Here is a 21,944-nt window from a genome sequence, read left to right on the forward strand (position 1 = left end):
GTGCACTAAATATAGGTTAACTTTCTGCAGCTTTCATAATCTTACACAGTAGATATAATTTAGAGTTTAGGTATGTAACACACTTGGGTATCACAGTTGAGTGTGTCCCTGTGCAATCTCTTTCATTAAATCCTTATGAAGCTACAAGTTGCAAATCCAAAATTCTGCTCCCTGAGGATACACCTATATGAGATATAAGTCCTGGTTTAGTTCTCTGACTATCTTTTTTAAATGTTTCAGAGGATTAGTAACCTATGCTTTTCAAGCATAGGAATCTGCGAAATAACTCCTGACATGGACAGATGATTTTTTTAATATATAAATTAAAAACCTGGAGAGTTTTAACTCAAGTCCAGTTTCCAAACGAGGAATATTCTTGTTTATTTTAAAAATTGAAATGACATATATTTCCATTATAATTGTTAAAAAGTTAGATTTACAAACAAGGGTACTTTAAAAAAAAATCTTAACAAAACTATACAGTGTACAAATTCCTGTCTACAAGGTAGGCCGTTCATTCAGAAGCTCCTCCATTCTTCTTGCTACTTGCAGCTTCACAAATTCATTCATATATTTTCAATGGGGCTGCCCACCTGAACATCACCCAACAACTATATTGCTATAATTAATATTTTTGCCATGTCTTTACGTACAGTCTCCTTCACTGCTCCCCCCCACCCCCCATGAAGCCTCAAATGTTCATGTCACTCGGGGGGAAACACACTGCAGCGGCACAGCCATGAGGCCAGGACTGCAAAGCAACTTAATAAAGGCAGAATAGTGCACATAGAACAGGGTGGCTTGATTTAATTAGAATTCACTTCCTGGTGAAGGAGGACAGAGACTAGATTTGAGTTCTCAGTATTATTGTAATCTTTTGACTTTTAAGCTTAAAAAAAAGATAGCAAATTAAAAGTTTGCTTTATTCAAATCAAGCCTTTCTATTAAAGGCAGGAAGGAAAACCCACAGTTGCTTAACAAACCAACTCATTCACATGGAAGGAATTTGTTTTTAAAAATATTGTACCTTTTAGCTCAGTTTGGTCATAAAAGAGGTCAGAGATAATGGGAAAGTTCAGCTAAGACCATCCACTTTCCTACAAAGTTAGGCAACATTTTGATTATTGCACTTTGAAGTCTGAATTTGTTTCAGTTTCATTCTGCTGTGCTATTAAAAGCTTAAGGGGACACCTTGCTAACATAACTAATCAAGGATAGTCCTCCAGCACATACCTATGTTCCATAACTGTTCATTATCAGGGATATGCTGAAAGGATAAGGCATGGTTTATTTTACCAGGGATCCACAGGTAGGTTCACTTTAAGTTATTCTTAACAACCATTTACTTAGTGAATGACTTCACTTACTATGAGGCTCAGAAAAAAAAGACCAACATAAAGTTGGTTTGTTTTTTTTTTTAATTTAGCTAAATATAAATCTTAAAGATTTGTTTTTCTACAGCTTCTCTCTCTGTAGCCTTTCAGACCCTGCCTATGGACCTTTCTCCTAAGATGGCACATCTTTACAGCTCACTGGTGACAATCATATTTTAAGAAAATCTCTGAAGTGAAGAGACAGCTATAATGGGCTGAGTTATCCCACAGGGGTGCCCTATTTTCACAAGTCTATTCCCCCCTTTACTTGCACCATGATAAAAGGATGTGCTTTGAAGGGAAAATACACCCTGTGTTGAGTCATACATAACATGGCACCTTTATTTGTAAAAATGTCTCCAGCAACAGGTCTACTCCTAATCTGTAAGATTTGCTTGTACTGAAAATAAACTTTTATTTACATCACACTAATTCCATGCATTCAAAACTCCATTCACATTACAGTCCAGAAATGCAACTTTCCATCTGACCTGTTGTATGTGAAGACATTTTAAATCACTGACATAGTTTGTGAATGTAGATGACTATAAAACAGATGCTGTGTGTTAACAAATTAAAAAAATAATTCTTTGACATAGAGGGGGGAAAAAAAAAGAATATTCACCAGTCATTTAGATTTAGGAAGCCAAATTACCTGCAAATAAAACTCCTTTGGATTTATGCCAAATAATTTTCTAGACGAAACATGTTTCTATGTTATTCTGAGCTAAAAACACCTTCTAAAAGGGACACTTTAGGATGTGGTATCTTTGCCAAAATAGAAAAGGTTCCATCCCACTGTGGGTCTTCACCTCTCTTTCTCTTTCAAGAAAAAAAAAAAGAAAAAAGAAATTTAAAGTAAAACAATTTTCTCAAGTCATGTCTGCCTCCAACAGAATACATTTTTATTATTATTTTAATCCGGAAATTATTTCAGCTTGCACCCCAGGTGGGAAGCTAAAAAGAGGGAACCAATTTGAAAGTTTGTCACATTAGGCAGAACAGTCGCTTTGCAGCCCTTGCCTGGCTAAGGGTGCACAGCTACACTGTAAAGCGTTAAAAATCCTCCCCACCCACCCCAGAATATATATATATATATGTATGTATGTATGTATGTATAAAAAAAAAATCCCCTGTCCATCACTCAGTACACAAAAGGGCGTCATCACATTGCAAAAATAGCAGTACCCACTTTGGTCAATTAAAAAAAAACAAAAATGCATACATTACTCTTTCTTTTCTTTTAAATCCAAGTACTTACCTATAATAACCAAGACAGCTAAAAGCACTACCTACATAGGCAAAACCTGGTATTGTATAATTAATATAAATTGAACCCACTCCCCCCTCCCCCCATATATTAATTGGAAGATGAAAGCACAAAAGATTAATAGAAAAAAACACTGAAATACTGAAAATATTGCTGGTTGATCACAATTTTTAAGCAGCAACTATACAAAGCCATGATATGCTTTTTAAATGTGAGATAAAGGTAGAACTGTCTAAAAACATCCATGATGTCATACTTTTTCTCATTTGGAGTACAAAATATTTTGTCATAAAAATGATAAAGATTTAAAATAACAATAAATGCAGCAAAACACATGTAGTGAATGTCATTTTTTTCCATTTTTGTATATTTCAAGGCAAGGCACGTTAACGTGGACATTATATCTTTGTGCAAATTAGATTACTGGAAAAGTATTCTAATTAATTTTTTTTAAAGTGACATAGAGGCAAAAATTGTCTGGCCATGCACATTACAGCTCTGTCAATAAGAGAAATTTGTTGAAAAAAGCTAATTTCTGAAAGCACCATGAGAGTTTTGAGCACCCTGTGATTAGACTTACTTTGCAAATACATTGTTTTAAATATATCTTATCCCTCACCTGATATGCTTTGCCCTCATGATATAGATTGCCTACCTCTATGCTGCATATTTTACAGAACAGTATGTACACCCTATGGGTTCTTCATACAACCAGTAACTAAATAAATAGATCCTACTCTTCCAATGAAGCAGCAGCTAAATCAATGTAAGTGCTGCGTTTCCATTACTTTCTTCTCAAGGACATGATCTGCCTTTTAATGCCCTCAGAAACTGAGGGGAAAAAATAAAACTGTTCAAAGTAATTTTTAATTCCTTTCTTTTAATCCCCTCAATTTAGAGTCCAAGGGCTGAAGGACTTATAATGATGACCCCCTTTATATATGATTTTTAAATTGCACTTGCCTCTGTGAGTGTTTCTTTAGTGGGGAAAAAAAACCTCTTTTTTTAAATTTATTTTTACTGTTGTATGAGGAGATAAACTTTTACCTTTATAGAGGCATTTCTTCCATAAAGCCTGTGTGTTTCTGCTGACTTTGAAAATTTCGAACTCAGTAACACACTAAAAAAGGCTGGATTAAGGGCCAATGTTTAATAAATTCATACTTATAACTAAAGGCTACAGTTTTTATTTCTTAAACTTTTAGAAATCAGTGTTGAGAAAATGGCCCTTGCTCTCCTGCAGATCTGTTGCTGCCACCTAGCATTTGTTTTGTAAGATAACGGGGAATAATGATCCCATCTGTAAACAACAAGAATACTAAATTAATAAAACTAGATATCATGCAAATATTAAGGCATCTAGTAAGTCAGTTAAAATATATTGTCAGAGACAGAACATGTATTTCCCAGTGGACTTCATATAACAAAAGGCTACTTCGCAGGGGCTGCTTTCTACCCATTAGTGAAATATCATCGACTCTTTGTATGTCATTACAGTTTCAACCGTAAGGGTATTAGTGATTTTAAGTGCTGCAGTTGCTGGTCTATTTTTCTTCTTTCTTCAGTTTTGTTTTTCATCCTTTGTTCCTTCTTTTCTTAAATTTTTTAAATTTCATTTTCCTCTCAGTTGCTTGTTTCTGCTTGAAGGAAAGGCTCTCCAATTATGTTCAAATCATGTTTTGGGACATTTGTTGGCAGAATTGGTGTCCTATTTGATACTTGAAAAGGAACCAAGCTAGCCCAGGTACCAGGACTTTTGGGAGAGGGGGTGGAGAGAGGTAATGAGAGAAAGGAAAACAGAGGGAAAGAAAATGAAACACAAATTAAGTATGTTGCAAAAATAAGAAAACAATGACTTTTTCTAAGGATTAAATCAATATTCATTATAAATAACACTATTTAAGATAACGTAAGATATCAAATTCGTGAACATCACTTGAATTTGCACTATGTAGTTTCCTGTGCAATTGCATAACTCATTCAAAAGACAAAAGTAAATTTGTTGATATGAACCACAGGCAGTGTTATTGTTGTATTACACCAGTCTGCTTACTTATGAAAGTCCCCAAAAGTTCCAGAGTCAAGTATATGGAGCAGATATAACTAAACTGTACGTGCGACACCATATGGAACCACAGACATAATTTAAAAACTAATAAGTTCATTAGAGCATACAAGTTAGACTGTTCATTTCAAAAGCACAAAATCTCCTGTGCAATTTTGTACTCCCTTCTGTTACACAAGTTTACCCTCTTTCAATTTGCAAGATATGCCTCTTAGGTGCATGAGTCCCCAATAGAACACAGAATTTTGAAAGAATGTTTGAAAAAGCTATTATTTTTTTCCACATTTACTGTCAGGGGTAGCAATGAGTACCATGAAATTGTTTAACCAAAGTCAGAGAAGGGAAATATTTTCAAAGCCAATTCAGTGACTTTGAAACTTAAACCACTATTTCAGAAGCACCTATGTCACTAAGGAGTCTAAGTCCCATTAACATTCATGTCTTTACCAAATACTAACTAGTAATAAGTACTGTACCTACTAGTAAGTATTTACAAGATGGACTTATGTCATATTTCAAAGAAGCATTGAGATGCTTCTACTTAGAAGTCAGAGCAGACATAAACAGCCTTTTATTTAGATGTGCTTGTAAAAACTCAGAAATAATGGGCTTTTGAAAAAAACTGGTCATATTAATTAAGGAAAAGGGCATTGTTATATCAGCAATCATTACCAAACAAGTAAAATCAAATCTGGACATACAGTGTGCAAACACATGCTTCCTGCACATTTTATTCTATCAAATGTTTCTCCGCACTAGATATTTGCACAAACACACCTCCTTACTTGTGAATACACATTGGACATTAGATTGATATAGTTCATAACATCACATATGAAATCTGAAACCTCTGATATATTTTTGTGAGGGCTGGAAGCTGCAAGTTTTCTTTTCTTCCATTTCTTTGGGCATCCAAACTGGTAGATGAGGGGAGAGCAGTGGATATTGTCTACCTGGACTTCAGTAAGGCCTTTGACACTGTCTTCCATAAGATCGTCATAGAGAAGCTGTTGATGTATGGGCTGGATGAGCAGACAGCGAGGTGGATTGAAAACTGGCTGAACGGCTATGTTTATTCAACATAGTTGTCATTTTGCCTTTTTTTTAAACCAGTGAAACCTAACTGGAAAAATCTGTACACAGTTATGAAAATACCAAATAACAATTAGTGGGTTTGCCAACCATTGCTTTTTTTTTCAGTAAATTTTCTGGTAAAGTTGCTTTTTCACCTAAGATTGTTATAATATGAAATGTGTTATAATTACTATAATATGGTTCTTTTTGACAGATGTACAGTATGAGTTCATTGTATTTTAAAATGTACACAGGATTTATAGACTTTTTAAAAAAACCCAATGCAGTTAGTTATTTTCTGGAAAAATGACAACCTTCTAACATCCTGTTAGTTTGGGGATTCACAGGAAAAATATATAAATATAAAATTTTGTACTATCACTACATGTGAAGAGACATTTTTCTATAAATTTGTTATAGTTTAACTCCCTTCCCCTTCTTCCAAGTTCATTCAAAGAGTTACAGACACCATCTTACATTCCTAGAAGTTACTGGCAGCACACTTAATTTTCCTCTTAGCTGAGTTTACCATATAAGTCATAAAAAGTACATACTTGCCATCACAAAATCACTGCTTATTTAATGCATCTTCTACATATTTTTGTTTTTATATAGTCTGAAATAAATTTGGAGAATTTCAGCAATGTCATAGGACCATGAGTGGGAGGGATCTCAAGGGTCATCAAGTCCAGTCCCTTGGTATTCCAAGTATCATGTCATATACTCCCATGATAAAACATGTGGCCAGATGGTTCAGAGGAAAACAAAATAGATCTTACACAGACTTCACAATTGGAAAATATCTTCCTATTCAGTGCCACTATGGGAATCAAATGTTCTCCCTTTTATAGTAAATTGTTCATTTGGAGACCAGTAGGAGCCATATAGTAAAAAGGAAAAATATGTCATAGTTCCATCTTTGCTGTGAATTATGTATTCTGTTCTAAATTATGTAAGAGGTATGTTTGTATGCTTGCATATGTGTGTTTGATGTGCGCATGTGAATGCTTGCACACACACACACACACATATATATATAAAATTAGGGAATAGGTTGTTCTGTTGAAGACATTGAAGGAACAGAATACTTTAACAACAAAGCTTTCTCAGAATGGATAGATACGAACGTATAAGTGCCGTGTATATAAAATGAGTTGATAATAAATTAATTTTCCCCTTCATCCTCTTAATTCCTAAAAGGATCTCAGAGATGACAGTGCCATATATACTTGCTATCCAGAAAGGGGGAGAAAAACAGAAATTGCCTAAATGATTTCAATAGATGAAAGGTTATCCTTTGTTATGGCAGAAAAGACTGAGTTACTATGTCCTTTCATTACGTTACAACACTTTGAGAGACCACTTTTATTTTAGCAAGTTCTAAATGCATTTCATTTAAAGCAGCTCATGATGAATGAAAAGGAAACTCAAGGGTTACATGAAATAAGGGCAATCAATCATGTTATATTAGGTGAGAGAAATTCTGAATTAGAAAGCCAATGATTTGGTTCCATAGAAGTCTTTTAAATATTCACCATACCCTGTAATATACATTGACCCCTTAAGAATAAATATTGTCACAGGTACACTTTTCCTTCCCTCTTACCCTTTCTTTCACTCATTCACTCACTGCTTATATGTGCAGGCACTGAAGATTCATGGTTTCTAAATGTGGCTTAAAAGAAAAAGCAACAATCAGTATCTCGGTCAAATTCAATCTTCTACAAGTGAACTCAGTCTCTGTGCCAGATTTTCATTTGTGTATCCATTTTTGTGGCTGTAAAATTTTACTGGAGAAATAATTTTTAAAATAATTAAGTTACAAATAACATATCAATGGTCAATAGACGAGAGTTCTCATAGTTGTTTGATGACATTTCCTTAGCCTGTATTTATATTCTCTATTTTGTGAACTCATTATACCCTTGAAATCACAGGCATATTTAGAGATTGATTGACATAATTTCTGAGTCTAAAGTTAGAATATTGCCAGAAATACAAGCACTGAACTTTATCAGTTTGAAGTAAAGAAAATAATTTTTATATATATATTTGTATTTATTGTAAGTAAAGATTAGTCTTTTCACAATTAAGATTCTTATTGAAGTGAACTAAATATATAACTAGCATACTCATTCTTGGCCATGATGCGATTTTATATGCACCTTTTAGCTAGGACTAGGTGGTTTTATTTTTGGTTAGGAAAACATAAGTAAATGGGATACATGTTTAGAAGCTTGTGAAGCCAATGACCATTAAAATTTTCTGTCATAGTAAAATGTGCTAACTAATGCTGGCCCAGGTACTGAGGAACTGGTGAACTCTTCCAGTCCTTGCATTGCTTAAGACAATTGCATGGATTTCAGTATGGCAATGTGAAGAATAGGGGACTATGGGGATGTCACATGGATTTCACATTGGGGATGTGAAGGTCAAAGGCAGACTTGGCTGCAGTGACCATGAGATAGTGGATCACTACCCTGGACTTCATCAGAGCAGACTTTGGCCTCTTCAAGGATCTGCTTGGAAGAGTCCCATGTGATAAGGCCCTAGAGGGAAGAGGGCCAAGAAAGCTGGTTGATATTCAAGGACCACCTTGTCTATCCCAATGAATAGGAAGTCAGGCAAAAATGCCAGGAGGCCTGCGTGGATGAACAAGGCGCTCCTGGCCAAACTCAAACACAAAAAGGAAGTATACAGAAGGTAGAAGCAGGGAGAAGAGAAATACAAAAACACTGTCCAAGCATGCAGAGACACAGTTAGGAAAGCCAAAGCCTAACTGGAATTGAATCTGGCAAGGGCTGTCAAAGGCAACAAGAAGGGCTTCTCTAAGTGCATAGGTGACAAAAGGAAGACTAGGGAAAATGTGGGTCCACTGATGAATGGGGCAGGGGCCCTGGTGATACAGGACACGGAAAAGGCTGAGGTACTGAATGCCGCCTTCGTCTCAGTCTTTACTAGCAAGACCAGCCTTCAGGAATCCCAAGCTCCAGAGATCTGGGGGAAAATCTGGAGCAAAGAAGATGTACCCTTGTTGGAAGAGGATCAGGTCAGGGAATACTTAAGCAACTTGGACATACATAAGTCCATGGGTCCTGATGGGATGCACCCAAGAGTGCTGGCTGATGTCATTATGAGGCCACTCTTGATAATCTTTGAACCATCGTGGTGATTTTAGAGAGGTGCCTGAACACTGGAGGAAAGCAAATGTCACTCCTATCTTCAGGAAGGGCAAGAAGGAGGACCCAGGGAACTACATGCTGGTCAGCGTTATCTCAATCCCTGGGAAGGTGATGGAAAAACGAATCCTGGAAACATTTTCCAGGCACATGAAGGACAAGAAAATCATCAGGAGTAGTCAGCGTGGATTCATCAAGGGGAAGTCATGCTTGACCAACTTGATAAACTTCTACAATGAAACGACTTGGCTTGGTAGATAAGCGGAGAGCAGTGGATATTGTCTACCTGGACTTCAGTAAGGCCTTTGACACTGTCTTCCATAAGATCGTCATAGAGAAGCTGTTGATGTACGGGCTGGATGAGCAGACAGCGAGGTGGATTGAAAACTGGCTGAACGGCCTGGCCCAGAGGGTGGTGATCAGTGGCACAAAGTCTAGATGGAAGCCAGTAACACGTGGTGTACCCCAGGGGTCAATACTGGGTCCGAGCCTATTCAACATCATCATTAATGATCTGGATGATGGGGCAGTGTTCCCTCAGCAAGTTTGCAGATGACACAAAACTGGGGGGACGTGCTGCCATCCAGAGGGACCTTGACAGGCTGCAGAAATGGGCTGACAGGAACCTCATGAAGTTCAGTAAGGGGAAGTGCAAAGTCCTGCACCTGGGGAGGAACAACCCCATGCACCAATATATGCTGGGGGCCAACCAGCTGGAAAGCAGCTTTGTAGTAAAAGACCTGGGGGTCCTGGTGGACAACAATCTGAACATGAACCAGCAATGTGCCCTTGCAGCAGAGAAGGCTCACGGTATCCTGTGCTGCCTTAGGAGGAGTGTTGCCAGCAGGTCGAGGGAGGTGATCCTTCCCCTCTACTCAGCACTGGTGAGGCCACACCGGGAGTCCTGTGTCCAGTTCTGGGCTCCCCAGTACAGGAGAGACATGGACATACTGGAGAGAGTTCAATGAAGGGCTACTAAGATGATGAAGGGACAGGAGCATCCCTCCTATGAGGAAAGGCTAAGAGAGCTGGGACTGTTTAGCCTAGAGAAGAGAAGGCTCAGGGGGGATCTTATCAATGTATAGCAATACCTGAAGGGAGGGTGCAAAGAAGACAGAGCCAGGCTCTTTTCAGTGGTTCCTAGTGACAGGACAAGAGGCAATGGGCACAAACTGAAACACGGGAGGTTCTGTCTGAACATCAGGAAACACTTTTTTACTGTGAGGGTGACTGAGCACTGGAACAGGTTGCCCAGGGAGGCTGTGGAGTCTCCCTTCTTGGAGATATTAAAAAGGTATCTGGACATGGTCCTTGGCAACAGGCTCTAGGTGACCCTGCTTGAGCCAGGGGGTAGGACAAGACCTCCGGAGGTTCCTTCCAACCTCAGCCATTCTGTGGTTCTGTGATTCACTAGAGCCTGGACTTTCTGTGTACTATGTACAGCATGCATGATGTTCACACTGCTTTGTTGTTTATTAATGAGCTATTTTACCATATATGAAGTAATGAGAAACACTTCTTGTCTGTAAAATGTAATTTTAAAATGAGAAAATGGTAAACAGCTTTTTATTTAATTATTTCTTACATACAGGACTGTCCTGACACTTCAGTAGGAAATTGTTTTTTCTAGATGCATCGTTTAGTTACTGAATCTTGCAATTCAAAATGGAATTCTCTTCATACTATTCAACATTGAAACTATAAACTTAAATGTCCGCTGAAAGCAATTTCTGCTTTTAAATTGTTTTGGGTGTACATTGCTTTTACTTTCAGCAAAAAGATTAAAGAACACAGGAAGACTTTTTAAAAGAACTTCTCAGTAAAGGCAGGAAACAAGTTATCAACACGCAGACTGTTCTTATCGTGTCTCTTATCATAATAGAGAGTTTGATGTAAAACTTGGTCACATGACTACCAGAGAGGTATGTAAATTAATAAGAGGTCACCTTTCTTATATGCTTGTTGTAAAGGAAACACATTTAAAGGACATTTCAGTCAAAACAATGACAGTATGCAAATGTTTAGTTTTATGGGCTTTTCTCAATGGTTGTCTTTTTCTCACACACTTTTCAAAATATTTATTTACCTTTTTTAATGATCAGAGAGCCTTGAAATGAAGCTTAATCTTAATTTGCCACTCTTAAAATATGAAAATACAGAATCTGCTTAAATAATAACCCCTAAAATTTTTCAGAATATGATTAGAGGATGAGCTGGTGCCTATGGGATTCTAATGTACATGAGATCTGTATAGTTAAAACTCTGCAGAACAGTTCTGTCTGGAAGGTGTCCAATTTAAACTGAGAAGATAGCTATATTGATATCTAGCTCTTCTGTGGAACTTCACATTGGTAAGCCTCAAATCATTTTGCAAAGAGAGATCATTATTATTGCCATTTTACCATTGGCAAAACAGGTACAGGGAGGTGAATGACTTGTAGACCATTGGGAGAGTTAGGAACAACACCCAGTCTGCTGCTCTGTTACTTAGTTGGTCTATATCCCCTTTGCATTACTCTGCTGTGTTGGATGAGTGGTTGCATTGGCTCACTAGAGGAGTATTTTCAGAGTGGGTAGTCTTTACTACAGGCTTTGTGTTCTTTCCTGCTTTCTGATTGTTGTGGTAAGAGGTAAGAGAGTTGCAGGTGCAAGCCTGAAAACATGGTTGGGCTGCATGTGAGGTTTCACTACCCTGATTTGATCAACTGCAGAACTTGGCCTATTGAGAGGATTTCTTTTTCTCCTCAGGATAAATCTTCATGTTCTTTTTATGTGTAGTTATGTGAGAAATATAAAATATTCAATAATTTTTATGGATTGAAGATGTTACTGAAGGGGAGTCTATATAGCGTGCCTTGCTCAAAATGGCAAAGCTAGATGACTGAAATGCTAGTCATCCTAACAGACTTCTAGGAAAGATTTTATAGGTTCTATAAGTTACCCTGAGGGCTGTAACTGTCCAGAAAGCCCTCAAAATTCCCCCAAATAATATATAGAACTCAAATATTTCATTCTAGTGCCCCATGTAATTTTAAAGCTAGAAATAAATGTTAGTGTTAGCCAGAAATTAGTGTTAGGCTAATCTCAGCCTTGCCCTACTGGAGTGTAAAGGTCCCCCAAGGGCAATATTCCTGCTGTTGGTCTCAAAATGACATTAGGGGAATCTTCCATTAAATGAAATTAGGGCTTTCAAAGATCTTTTAAACTGTTCCAGACTTTTTACCCAGCAGAAAATGCTAAATAAATTTTAGGGATGCAGATTTTGAAAGTGATATTTCTAAGTATTTTAATATCTTGGCCTTCTGTCTTAGACATTCTGATCTCTAAGCAATAGTGATTTGTAGGAGGAAATTTTACATGAGGAAGAGAAAACATTTTCCTGGCAGGTTTACTTTTAAAACCAAAATGGCAGCTATTTGAAGCTGTCAGAGAATGTGGAACATTAGATTTTAATGTTAGGAAGGTGGTTTTAGATATAGCCAATGCAATCCCAAGCTTGTTATAGCACCCTTTATCATGCAGATCACCAGTTTTTCATGCACCTATTGCTATCACAAATATGACACAACTGGTGCAATGAATAGCACTACAATTTACACTAACTATAGATTTGGTCTAGTATGAATTTTCATATACATGTGAGTGTATGTGTGTACAGCATATATAAAATGTATATGTGCTATAATTACAGTTATAGTATATAGATATATATGTGTTTGGGTGTGCATGAGTATATATAATATGAAGTATGCCATTATTAACATTTATGAAACAATGGAAAAGCTCTTTTGGGATTTTTTAAATTATACATTTAGAATATTAATTGTACATACAGAAAATCTTCATAAATACTGTGGGAGGAAAATAAGTATTTTGTACAATAGCTGATATATTAAAATGTAACATATTAGCCATTTATTGTTTTACTCAAATACCAAATGCAATCAGATTCTGTTACAAAGGAAGTACTTGCCAGATTTTTGAGTTAGACAAGCAAGAAATCATTCATTAACAGTAAGTTTGGGATTTTTGCATCTCATGCTTTTAATTGGTCAAAGAATTTTTATACATAGGCTTAAAATTTTGTAAAAGAAAAAAAGTATTGTTTATATGTATTTTAATCTTTAGGCCTTATGTTTCAGGCTGAAAGTGAATTTTTATAACTAAGTTTTAAGCCCTTAAAATATGCTTCTGTACTGTAACTGATGATACATTCTTAAGGATTATAGCTGACATGCAGCTAGTTACACTATTTGAGTAACTGAGCAGATACATTTTATTGTGTCAGCAAAATTAAAAACTTACTTATGATACAGTTTTATATAATGACTACACCAAAATGCATATATGTACCCCTTCGTTTTAGCATATTTAATGTACTTTTCATAGTTACCTCTAGCAAACTTTTTGATGAAATGGTTCCTTTTCTGGTTAATTTAATGTAGTTTAATTATGCTTTTAGTGGCTTTAGACAGTCTCTTGAATTCTTTATAGAACAAGAAACAAACCCTATGAAAACACCAGAGACTAACATTTCTGTTTCTTAGATCTTAACAGCAGGAAGCTTAATGAGTGTAACAGCCAGACAGGGTCAAGTTTGCGATATTGTCTTGTCCTTAGCATATGTATTTGTCAGGAAAAGACTATAATTAATTCTGCTTTTGTGAAAATAATTTTTTCCATTCCGGTTGCTGTAACCTGCACTCTCTAAAGACTGTGAATATGCATAGAGAAAAGCAGAATACATTTAAAGCAATTGAACTCAGCAACAAAGTTATCTTCAATTCAGAGTGCTGTGTCATGCACGGTATACAGTAATTTATATATAGCATGACAAAGGTTAAAAATGTATGATTTTTGTATGTTTTATTCACAAGAAAAAAGTTTAATTTCTTAAACTTAAAAATAAGCAGTATATATTTTCAATAAATCTGCTAACACTGTGGAACAGCTGTTAAAAACAGCTATATAGGGTTACATCAACAATCCGTGAAGGCAGAACTGATGATTTGAGTATCTGGGAAGAATTTGTTTTAGCTTACATTTAGTGCATTCCTCATTATATTTAAATTTAATAAAGTATTTTAAATGCTGTTATTCTGAGTCTAGAACAAGATAAGATTATTTTATCACCTTTCGCTAAGTAATACCACTTTCAGTAACACTAAATTAATAAACATCAATGAAAAATACCTTTATCCTTAAATAGCAAGATGAAGGCGTACAGTTTGGGTAATTTGGGCAGTTTTTCTAAGTTGCATGTCTTCTGTGTTTCATCAAATGCATGCTTCAAGATATTGATTATATTTGACCTTTACTTAATACACATTATTTAGAAGATTACATAGACCAAATATCATTTTGATTTTCTTTCTTAAAATATTTCACTATTGCATATTAACATTTTCTTTTATTCCAGCTCAGTTTGTAATCTAATAATGGCTAATTGTTATGATGTGCTAAACATTAGTTACTCTTTTATGCTTTATTAATAGAGGAACATATTAAAGTAGCATTATCTTAAATCTATAAGTTAATTTTTTCAGAATAGGCTTTTTTGTTTGTTTTGTTTTCTTTTTTAAAAAAGTTACTTTTTGGGAAAGTAAGGCTTTTGCCATGTACAGTACTAGTTTGCATGTATTCATTTAAATACTAAAAACTGTAGTACTGCTTGATCCATATCTGACTGCTAGGTTTCAATTGACAGCTGAGGATTTGTGACTGGACCATGAATCAAAACGGCAGGCATTTATACCCCAGTGCCAGTGAGGATACATTGGGAATTACTTGGCAAAGGTAACATTTTAATTATTTCCACCCCTACACCACATCTAAAAAAGTTACATTGAGCTACAGTATCTGTTTTAGCAGGCCTCCAGGAGAATATGTGTCAACATTTGAACAAAACATATCCATGTAACATTTCTTGAATACACATTTAGATAATATTTAATGTAAATTAAAGTTTAGAAAATACCTTAGTTAAGCATCTGGAATGCCATTGTTTGCTTTCAAATGCAAAGGGTTTGTAATTTTAAAGGAATGCAGATTTTAGGCTTTAAAAAAGAGAAATGTGATTTGCAGAATTAAAGGTCATATACTTTGGGGTCTAGTGGTTAATATAAAAAAAGAATGTGTCATTAAAGATATAGAAAAGTAAAATAATAGACTTCTGATGTGGTGCTGTTTTGGGCAATGAATAATCGTACTATCCATAGAAACATTTCTGACATTTACTGGTATAGATTTAGGTCACTAACATGTACATGAAGGTAAGATAAACTAACTCCTTTCTAAACAAAATTACAAAATAGTTAGGTTTGATATCCACAGAAGAATTTCTTTTAGTGTACAAGAAAAACCTTAACTAGTGGTACAGTAATCATCAATTACACATTATTACCTCTGCTAATGTATAATTGGTTACGGTAGCAGTAGGGGTGTGTGTATATAATTAGGTATATAAAGAAAGTAGGTATATAAATAAATAAGCATTATTATGAGATATATCAATCTTTCAGCTCTTTCAAGTGCAGGATTCTCCTTAACATAGGAGTTTGGGGGGTTTATACATGTGATATAAAGCCTGCAGGTTGGAGCCCTGTCAAATGAAGCAGTAGCTTTTTGCTCCCTCAAAATAATTTTAAATACTTCAGGTACACGTATGTCCTAGTTTCGGCAGGGATAGGGTTAAATTTCTTCCTAGTGCTGTGTTTTGGATTCAGTATGAGGAGAATGTTGATAACACACTGATGTTTTCAGTTGTTGCTAAGTGCCCTCCTAGTCCAAGGACAGCTCCCGTGCCTACTGACTGAGCTAGGTACACAAGATGGGAGGGAACATAATCAGGACAGCCAGCCCAGCTGGCCAATGGGGTATTCCATACCATGTGACATCATGCTCAGTATATGAAGGGTAGGCGTGATCCAGGAAGTACCGATTGCTACTTGGTTATCAGTCAGCGCGGGTGGTGAGCAATTGCATTGTGCATCACTCATTTTGTATATTCTATCATTATTTATTATCATTATTCTCCCTTTTCTGTTCTATTAAACTGTCTTTATCTCAACCCACGAGTTTTTCTCACTCTTACCCTTCCGATTCTCTCCCCGTCCCACTGGGGGGGCGGGGGGGAGTGAGTGAGCGGCTGCGTGGTATTTGGCTGCCTGTCAGGTTAAACCACGACAGTCCTTTTTGGCGCCCAACGTGGGGCTCGAAGGGTTGAGATAACGATAGATCTGACCAAAGTGTGTTAAGGCAAAATTGTTATAAGCATCCATTATATTGATTGGTCACAATGTTGATGTATTGGCTGTCAAAGTTGTGGGGCTGGCTCTCAATGTTGGGTCATGTAATACCTTGCTTGCAGTATATGTTCCCTTTTGTGCTGTTTATCATCAGTCGGAACTGGGCCAAGATTATAATTTTGTTGCTGTTTTATGAGGTGATAAAATCGTTGGTCGTAAGTCTAATCTGGTATCTGTATTCGGCACTGCCGTCATTTCTGTACCTCGGGAACCACCTCTTAGAAATTATTGGTAATTGCACTTGCTTCTCCTCGGAGAATGAATTTAAGGGGGAGACGGGATGGGACACTCTCTCCCACTTGTTCATCTTCCCTTCCATATCGTCAGAAACTCCTTTTTCTTCTATCCTCTTCACAAAGATGTCCACAATATTCCCTGAGAATTTTGAATATCCTTGGGATGTTCAAACAAGCATGTTCATATTGCTATGTCTCCTGAATGTGGTTCAGGCCTTGTTTAGGGTTAAACAACTATTCAGGAATACTGTCCAGAGATCAACCCTCAGGAACAAGAAAAGAGGGAGGGCAAGCAGTGGTGCCTCATCGGGGCGGGCGGAGCGGCGAGTCTCGGGGGCGGCTACAGACACGGTGGCTATTCAAAACCCCACGACAGGCACTGCGGCTACTCCAACCCCCATGACAACCCCTGTGGCTACTCAAACCCCGGCAACAGTCACCGTATTCTCCAACCCCTGCGACAAGCACTGCAGCCACTCAAGCTCCGGCAACAGGCACTACAATTACTCCAACCCCCATGACAAGCACTGCAGCTACCCAAACCCCAGCAACAGGCACTACAGCTGAACCAGAGGACCAACCCTTGCTGGTATCCGTTGCCCCTGTACAGAAGAGGAAATCTTGGAAGAGGAGGTCAGGTCGTTTAGAAAGGGATGATGGAAGAGCAGGGACATCACGAGGAGAGGAGGAGGAAGAGGAAGAACTCATAAACGAGACGGAAACCACCCGATCCCTATCCCTGAGTGAGCTGCGAGATATGCGGAAAGATTTCAGTCGTCGTCCAGGCGAGCACATTGTTACCTGGCTGCTCCGATGCTGGGATAATGGGGCCAGTAGCCTGGAATTAGAGGGGAAGGAGGCCAAACAGCTGGGATCCCTTGCTAGGGAAGCAGGTATTGACAAAGCAATCGGAAAAGGGACACAGGTCCTCAGCCTCTGGAGGCGACTGCTGTCAGGCGTAAAGGAAAGGTATCCCTTCAAGGAAGATGTTATATATCGCCCAAGCAAATGGACCACTATGGAGAGAGGTATCCAGTACCTGAGAGAACTAGGCGTGCTGGAGGTGGTTTATAGTGACCTGGATGACGCCCGAACACCCAAAGATCCAGATGACGTCCAGTGCACCCGACCCATGTGGCGGAAGTTGGTACGGAGCGCACCAGCATCATATGCCAGTTCGTTGGCAGTACTGTGCTGGAAAGAGGAAGAAGCACCAACGGTGGATGAGGTGGTTAACAGACTTCGGGATTTTCTCCTCCTCCCTTGTCTCGGCTGTAGAGAAACTATCCCGAGAGGTCCAGCAACTCAAAGACGATATGTCCTATTCTCCACCTGTACGGACCAGTATCTCAGCCATTACGAGTCAGTGTTTTTCTCCTCAAGAGAGAGGATATCGAAAGCACACACCACGGGGCACCCTGTGGTTTCACCTGCGTGACCACGGAGAGGACATGAGGCAGTGGGATGGAAAACCTACCTTGACCCTAGAGGCACGTGTACGTGAGTTGCAAGGAAAAACAATCACACAAGGGGGTTCTCTCAGGAAAAATGCTGCTCCAGTTTTCAGGAAAAACCTGTCTCACGACGGTCCAGTTTCCAGTGAACAGTTCCCCAGACAGAGTAGAAGGGCTGATCTTACTTTGGACTGTAATGAAGGAATTCTTGACTCACGTTTGCAAGAAGTGAGAAGCGGATACTATGACCAGAACTAGAGGGGCCCTGCCTCCGGCCAGGTGGAGGAAAGGGACAACCGGGTTTACTGGACTGTGTGGATTCGATGGCCTGGCACATCAGAGCCACAGGAGTATAAGGCTCTCGTAGACACCAGTGCACAGTGTACCCTGATGCCATCAAGCTATAAAGGGGCAGAACCCATTTGTATTTCTGGAGTGACAGGGGGATCCCAAGAGTTAACTGTATTGGAGGCCGAAGTGAGCCTGACCGGGAATGAGTGGCAGAAGCACCCCATTGTGACTGGCCCAGAGGCTCCATGCATCCTTGGCATAGACTACCTCAGGAGAGGGTATTTTAAGGACCCAAAAGGGTATCGGTGGGCTTTTGGTATAGCTGCCCTGGAGATGGCGGAAATTAAACAGCTGTCCACCTTGCCCGGTCTCTCAGAGGACCCTTCTGTTGTGGGGTTGTTGAGGGTTGAAGAACAACAAGTACCAATCGCTACCACAGCAGTGCATCAGCGACAATACCGCACCAACCGAGATTCCCTGATCCCTATCCATGAGCTGATTCGTCGATTGGAGTGCCAAGGAGTGATCAGCAAGACTCGCTCACCCTTCAACAGTCCCATATGGCCAGTGCGAAAGTCTAATGGAGAGTGGAGACTAACAGTAGACTACCGTGGCCTGAACGAAGTCACGCTGCCACTGAGTGCTGCTGTGCCGGACATGCTAGAACTTCAATACGAACTGGAGTCAAAGGCAGCCAAGCGGTACGCCACAATTGACATTGCTAATGCGTTCTTCTCCATCCCTTTAGCAGCAGAGTGCAGGCCACAGTTTGCTTTCACTTGGAGGGGCGTCCAGTACACCTGGAACCGACTGCCCCAGGGGTGGAAACACAGCCCTACCATTTGCCATGGACTAATTCACACTGCACTGGAACAGGGTGAGGCTCCAGAACACCTGCAATACATTGATGACATCATCGTGTGGGGCAACACAGCAGAAGAAGTTTTTGAGAAAGGGGAGAGAATAATTCAAATCCTTCTGAAAGCCGGTTTTGACATAAAACAAAGTAAGGTCAAGGGACCTGCACAGGAGATCCAGTTTTTAGGAATAAAATGGCAAGACGGATGTCGTCAGATCCCAATGGATGTGATCAACAAAATAACAGCCATGTCCCCACCAACTAGCAAAAGGGAAACACAAGCTTTCTTAGGCGTTGTGGGCTTTTGGAGAATGCATATTCCAGATTACAGCCTGATTATAAGCCCTCTCTATCACGTGACCAGGAAGAAGAACGACTTCAGATGGGGCCCTGAGCAACAACAAGCCTTTGAACAAATTAAACAAGAGATAGTTCATGCAGTAGCCCTTGGGCCAGTCCGGGCAGGACAAGATGTGAAGAATGTGCTCTACACCGCAGCCGGGGAGAATGGCCCTACCTGGAGCCTCTGGCAGAAAGCACCAGGGGAGACTCGAGGTCGACCCTTAGGGTTCTGGAGTCGGGGATACAGAGGATCCGAGGCCCGCTACACTCCAACTGAGAAAGAGATATTGGCAGCATATGAAGGGGTTCGAGGTGCTTCGGAAGTGGTTGGTACTGAAGCACAGCTCCTCCTGGCACCCCGACTGCCGGTGCTGGGCTGGATGTTCAAAGGGAGGGTCCCCTCTACACATCATGCAACCGATGCTACGTGGAGTAAGTGGGTCGCACTGATCACACAACGGGCCCGAATAGGAAACCCCAGTCGCCCAGGAATCTTGGAGGTGATCACGAACTGGCCAGAAGGCAAAGATTTTGGAATATCCCCAGAGGAGGAGGTGACGCATGCTGAACAGGCCCCACTGTATAATAAACTACCAGAAAACAAGAAGCAATATGCCCTGTTCACTGATGGGTCCTGTCGCCTTGTGGGAAAGCATCGGAGGTGGAAAGCTGCTGTATGGAGTCCTATACGCCAAGTCGCAGAAACTGCTGAAGGAGAAGGTGAGTCGAGCCAGTTTGCAGAGGTGAAAGCCATCCAGCTGGCCTTGGACATTGCTGAACGAGAAAAATGGCCAGTACTTTGTCTCTATACTGACTCATGGATGGTGGCAAATGCCCTGTGGGGGTGGTTGCAGCAGTGGAAGCAGAACAACTGGCAGCGCAGAGGTAAACCCATCTGGGCTGCCGCATTGTGGCAAGATATTGCTGCCCGAGTAGAGAACCTGCTTGTAAAAGTACGTCATGTAGATGCTCATGTACCCAAGAGTCGGGCCACTGAAGAACATCAAAACAACCAGCAGGTGGACCAGGCTGCTAAGATTGAAGTGGCTCAGGTGGATCTGGACTGGCAACATAAGGGTGAATTATTTATAGCTCGGTGGGCCCATGATGCCTCAGGCCATCAAGGAAGAGATGCAACATATAGATGGGCTCGTGATCGAGGGGTGGACTTAACCATGGACGCTATTGCACAGGTTGTCCATGAATGTGAAACATGCGCTGCAATCAAACAAGCCAAGCGAGTAAGGCCTCTTTGGTATGGAGGACGATGGTTGAAATATAAATATGGGGAGGCCTGGCAGATGGATTATATCATGCTCCCACAAACCCGACACGGTAAGCGCTATGTGCTCACTATGGTGGAAGCAAGCACCGGATGGCTAGAAACATATCCCGTGCCCCATGCCACTGCCCGGAACACCATCCTGGGCCTTGAAAAGCAAGTCCTATGGCGACATGGCACCCCAGAAAGAATTGAGTCAGACAACGGGACTCATTTCCGAAACACCCTCATAGACACCTGGGCCAAAGACCATGGCATTGAGTGGGTCTATCACATCCCCTACCACGCACCAGCCTCCGGGAAAATCGAACGATACAACGGGCTGCTAAAGACAACACTGAGGGCAATGGGTGGTGGGACATTCAAGCATTGGGATACACATTTAGCAAAAGCCACCTGGTTAGTCAACACTAGGGGGTCTGTTAATCGAGCTGGCCCTGCACAATCAAGACTTTTACGTACTGTAGATGGAGATAAAGTCCCTGTCGTGCACATAAGAAATATGCTGGGGAAGACAGTCTGGGTTACTCCTGCCTCTGGCAAGGGAAAACCCATCCATGGGATTGCTTTTGCTCAAGGACCTGGGTGCACTTGGTGGGTGATGCGAAAGGATGGGCAAGTCCGGTGTGTACCTCAAGGGGATTTGATTTTGGGTGAAAATAGCCAATGAACTGAATTTTATGATGTCAATTGTTATATGATATTGTATATCATTATTTCTATGGTTGCTATCAATGGTATAGCAGTGAAAATCACCCAGATTAATGAAGAATGAACTAACTCCGATGAAACCGAGCAAAGTGCAACGATGATAGAACTGAACGAGTGCAGCAGTACCGAAATGAGAACTGGCTTCAGGATGCAACAGCCCAACACCACACACCATTTTTCTGGCCCTGAAAGACTGTTATGACAGATGGAGCCCAAAGTTGTGGACTAAAGGAACTCAATGGACATTTATATATATTTATGTATATATATGTATGTATATGTATTATATGTATATATGTATGTATATGTATTATATATGTATATATATAAAAAGATAGTGGTGATTAATTGAAAGGTATCGAAAAATGTGAGACCTAAGCATAACGTAAATGGTATGGAATGAGGGGTGGATACTGTCCTAGTTTCGGCAGGGATAGGGTTAAATTTCTTCCTAGTGCTGTGTTTTGGATTTAGTATGAGGAGAATGTTGATAACACACTG

The 21,944-nt window shown here is 39.6% G+C and overlaps 1 protein-coding gene across 1 annotated transcript in view; it reads right to left on the reverse strand.

The window, feature by feature from the left end:
- Window positions 1–4,266: 4,266 nt before the first annotated feature.
- The window catches only part of LOC142075028 (nuclear factor 1 B-type-like), a 349,790-nt gene continuing 332,112 nt past the window's right edge, over window positions 4,267–21,944 (reverse strand). Inside the window, exon 12 of the mRNA XM_075136017.1 lies at window positions 4,267–4,396. Coding sequence (XP_074992118.1) covers window positions 4,267–4,396 — 130 coding nt within the window. The remainder of the gene's footprint in view (window positions 4,397–21,944) is intronic.

The sequence above is a fragment of the Calonectris borealis genome, chromosome W, assembly GCF_964195595.1.
Source record: "Calonectris borealis chromosome W, bCalBor7.hap1.2, whole genome shotgun sequence".
Lineage (NCBI taxonomy): Eukaryota > Metazoa > Chordata > Aves > Procellariiformes > Procellariidae > Calonectris > Calonectris borealis.